The 3,060-nt window shown below is 59.6% G+C and overlaps 1 protein-coding gene across 1 annotated transcript in view; it reads left to right on the top strand.

The window, feature by feature from the left end:
- The window catches only part of LOC108309394 (E3 ubiquitin/ISG15 ligase TRIM25-like), a 12,863-nt gene extending 9,803 nt beyond the window's left edge, over positions 1–3,060 (top strand). Inside the window, exon 8 of the mRNA XM_037741079.1 lies at positions 702–3,060. Within this exon, the coding sequence (XP_037597007.1) occupies positions 702–1,285 (584 nt within the window). The 3' untranslated portion in view covers positions 1,286–3,060. The remainder of the gene's footprint in view (positions 1–701) is intronic.

Below are 3,060 nucleotides of genomic sequence, written 5' to 3' on the forward strand. Positions count from 1 at the left end.
AATTTTTTGTAGTTTTAGTAGAGACGGGGTTTCACCATGTTGACCAGGATGGTCTTGATCTCTTGACCTTGTGATCCACCCACCTCGGCCTCCCAAAGTGCTGGGATTACAGGCTTGAGCCACCGCGCCCGGCCTTGTCCATTTTTTTTTTTAAAGATGGAGTCTCACTCTGTCACCCAAGCTGGAGTGCAGTGGCGGAATTCTGGCTCACTGCAACCTCTGCCCCATGTGTTCAAGCAATTCTCCTGTCACCACCTCCCAAGTAGCTGGGATTACAGGCACGTGCCACCACGCCCCGCTAATTTTTGCATTTTTAGTATAGACGGAGTTTCACCATGCTGGCTGGTCTCAAACTCATAACCTCAGGTGATCCGCCCACCTTGGCCTCCCAAAGTGCTGGGATTACAGGCGTGAGCCAATTCGCCAGGCCCCAACTCTGTCTTGTGTCCCTGAACAAACAGAAAGGGAGATTGATGTTAGCGTCTGATGGCAGGGGGAGGGGATGACCGAGTGCAGCACTCACTCACCCTACAGGCTATGGCTGGGCAGCGGGCGAGTTCAGTGCCGGAAGGGGTGAGTGGGTCAGGGACGGCTCCCAGGAGCCTGCGTGGAAACATCCCCTGACTTCCATGCAAATGCTTAGCAACCCAGCGCCCTGCCCTGGGGGCTGCTGACCCAGCTTCCCCACCTCCACCCGCCAGGTTACTGCAACCTGAACTTCGACCCCACCACAGCAGGCGAGGAGCTGTTCCTCCTCAAGGAGACCCACTCGGTGCTGAACCTGGGCATCCACCTGGAGCCCCCGAGACAGGGCGGCCCGTTCCCGGGCTTCAAGCAGTGGCCACAGGTGCTGTGCTCGCGCGGCCTGTCCGAGGGCCGCCACTACTGGGAGGTGGAGGTGTCCAACTCGTGGGTGTGCCTGGGCGTCACCTACCGCCCCCGATCCCCGCTCCGCGGCCGCGCGCGCTGCAGCGTGGTCTATCTGCTGGGCCGCAACCCCTACTCCTGGTGCCTGGAGTGGGACTCGCTCAAGTTCTCGGTGTGGCACGACAACGCGCAGACGGTGCTGCGCGGCGCCTACCACCGCACGCTGGGCGTGGCGCTCGACTGGAGCGCCGGCTGCCTGTCCTTCTACGGCCTGGCGGGTGGCGCCAGCCTCCTCTACCGCTTCCTGGCCGCCTTCCTCGAGCCGCTCTACCCCGCGCTCATGGTCAGCAGCGGCGCCTCGGCCACTCTAAAGCAGCGCCCGGACCCCGAGCTGCAGGCGGCGGCCGTCCATAAATAAAGCCGGACTTATCTAAGCGCTGGCTGGCGCGCTGGGGAGTCGCCGGCCCTGCGCTGTCCCACCTCCCAAAACGCAGGCGACCCTTCCTCACCACAGCCACAGGAGGGCTCTGAATCCGGCTGGAGTTCCCCAAGTCACGGTGCGGGACGGGGAGGGGAGGCAGTCTTGTGGCCTTGTGGGTGGGGGGGTTCCACAGCCCGCTCCCAACCCTCATCCCAGCAGAAGCCCGGCCTTGGCTCTACGGGCTGCTCTTGGCTACTCGGCGCTGCAGCCTGTCCCAAAGGCCTTGTCGTCTGAGAGTGGGCAAAGCTTGGGCCAGGTGGTCAGACTGAGAGGTGGCACTGGATGGATTGGGGTACGGATGGACTACCTGACTGGCTTCATTGGCGGCTGGGAGGTCAAACTGGAGGAGCCCAGGCCTCTCTCAAATCCAAAAATGATAGGCTGGGGACCCAAGCCCAGGCAGGGGTGGCGCTGCTGTCCCTGCTGCTCAGAACAGAGCTGCTCACTCAGCTGGTGTTTTACAGACTGGAGAAGGCGTGATGCTGTCGTGGGCGGGCAAACCTTAAACCCCCTCCACCTGGCTGAATGCTGTTGAAAGCGGCGCCCCCATCCCCAACCATCACCAACCCACTCAGCTCCCAGAAGGTAGCACTGCCCACAGCAGAGGGGCCGTGTCCACATCCAGGCCTCTGCCATCCGACCAGAGGCTGAATGCAGGCGGGGACACTGCTGGGGGACTCCTCTGTCTGGGGAAGCTGAAGATTTGGGCACACCATGGAGCCCCCTCTGCATTTCCAGCTACAACCAGTCACTTGTTCCTGTGGCTTCTCAAGCGAGGCTTTCAGTGAGGTTAATGATTGGCTCTGAAGAGGAACTGATACCAATCACAGGAGAAAAAAAATCCCAAGAGCAACGCATTCCGAACCAGGCTGCACGCTGCCCCCGTCGGGTTCCTGAATTGCGTCTCCACCTGGCCTGTTCCTGGAGAAATTAGTGACCCAGGTTTTCCTTCGAAGTGGTCATTTTGGAGCCAGGAGGGCACAGGGAGTGCAGAGTACGCTCTGAAAGTTGTGGGAAAGGGGGTGGGCTCATCTCAGGAAGCCCTGGCTGTAACTTTGTGGTGGCCTTTCTCCCTGGAGTCTTTGCCCAGCACCAATCCCAGTGACTCATTCGCCGAAGGCTGCTGCCCCTATGAAGTAAGGAATGAGCTCAAATTCTTTCCGCCTTATTGAGGGACCTTTTACCCAAAACCCACATCTTGTTCCCCCACCCCAGTCTTCCTCCTGGCCCCAGTGGCTTCTGCAGAGGAAGGCTCAGGTCAGGAAATGCTGAAAAGGTGAATGCATGACCCAAGTGGATAGCACCAGCCACATCTCAGAGTCTTCCCACGTCACAGGGCTGGCGAGGATGGGGGCTTCCTAGCCAAGTCCTCCCAGCTCTGAAAGACACTTGGTGGCAGGATAGTGCGTGACACCCTCAGGCACACATCCAAACGTCCCAGGGATGTTACTTGCTCTCAAACAGCTGTTCCTTATTTTGGGGAGTCCTGGGCCCCCATAGGTCCACAATGGTAGTTCTGAGGGTCGTGAAACTGTTTTCGGCATTCCCATGAGCCAGATGGCAAGCAGGCCCGCACTTTCAAGGAGGCCTGTTAGCAAACCGAATGTCAGGGTGTCTGGTCTCTGCCTGGACTGTTCCTGGAGAAATTAGTGACACAGGTTTCAGCCTGTGCCTCATGGGGGGAAACATAACAGGGGAGCCAGGCACGGTGG

This window comes from Cebus imitator, unplaced genomic scaffold (genome assembly GCF_001604975.1).
Source record: "Cebus imitator isolate Cc_AM_T3 unplaced genomic scaffold, Cebus_imitator-1.0 Scaffold93, whole genome shotgun sequence".
In the NCBI taxonomy this organism is placed as follows: domain Eukaryota; kingdom Metazoa; phylum Chordata; class Mammalia; order Primates; family Cebidae; genus Cebus; species Cebus imitator.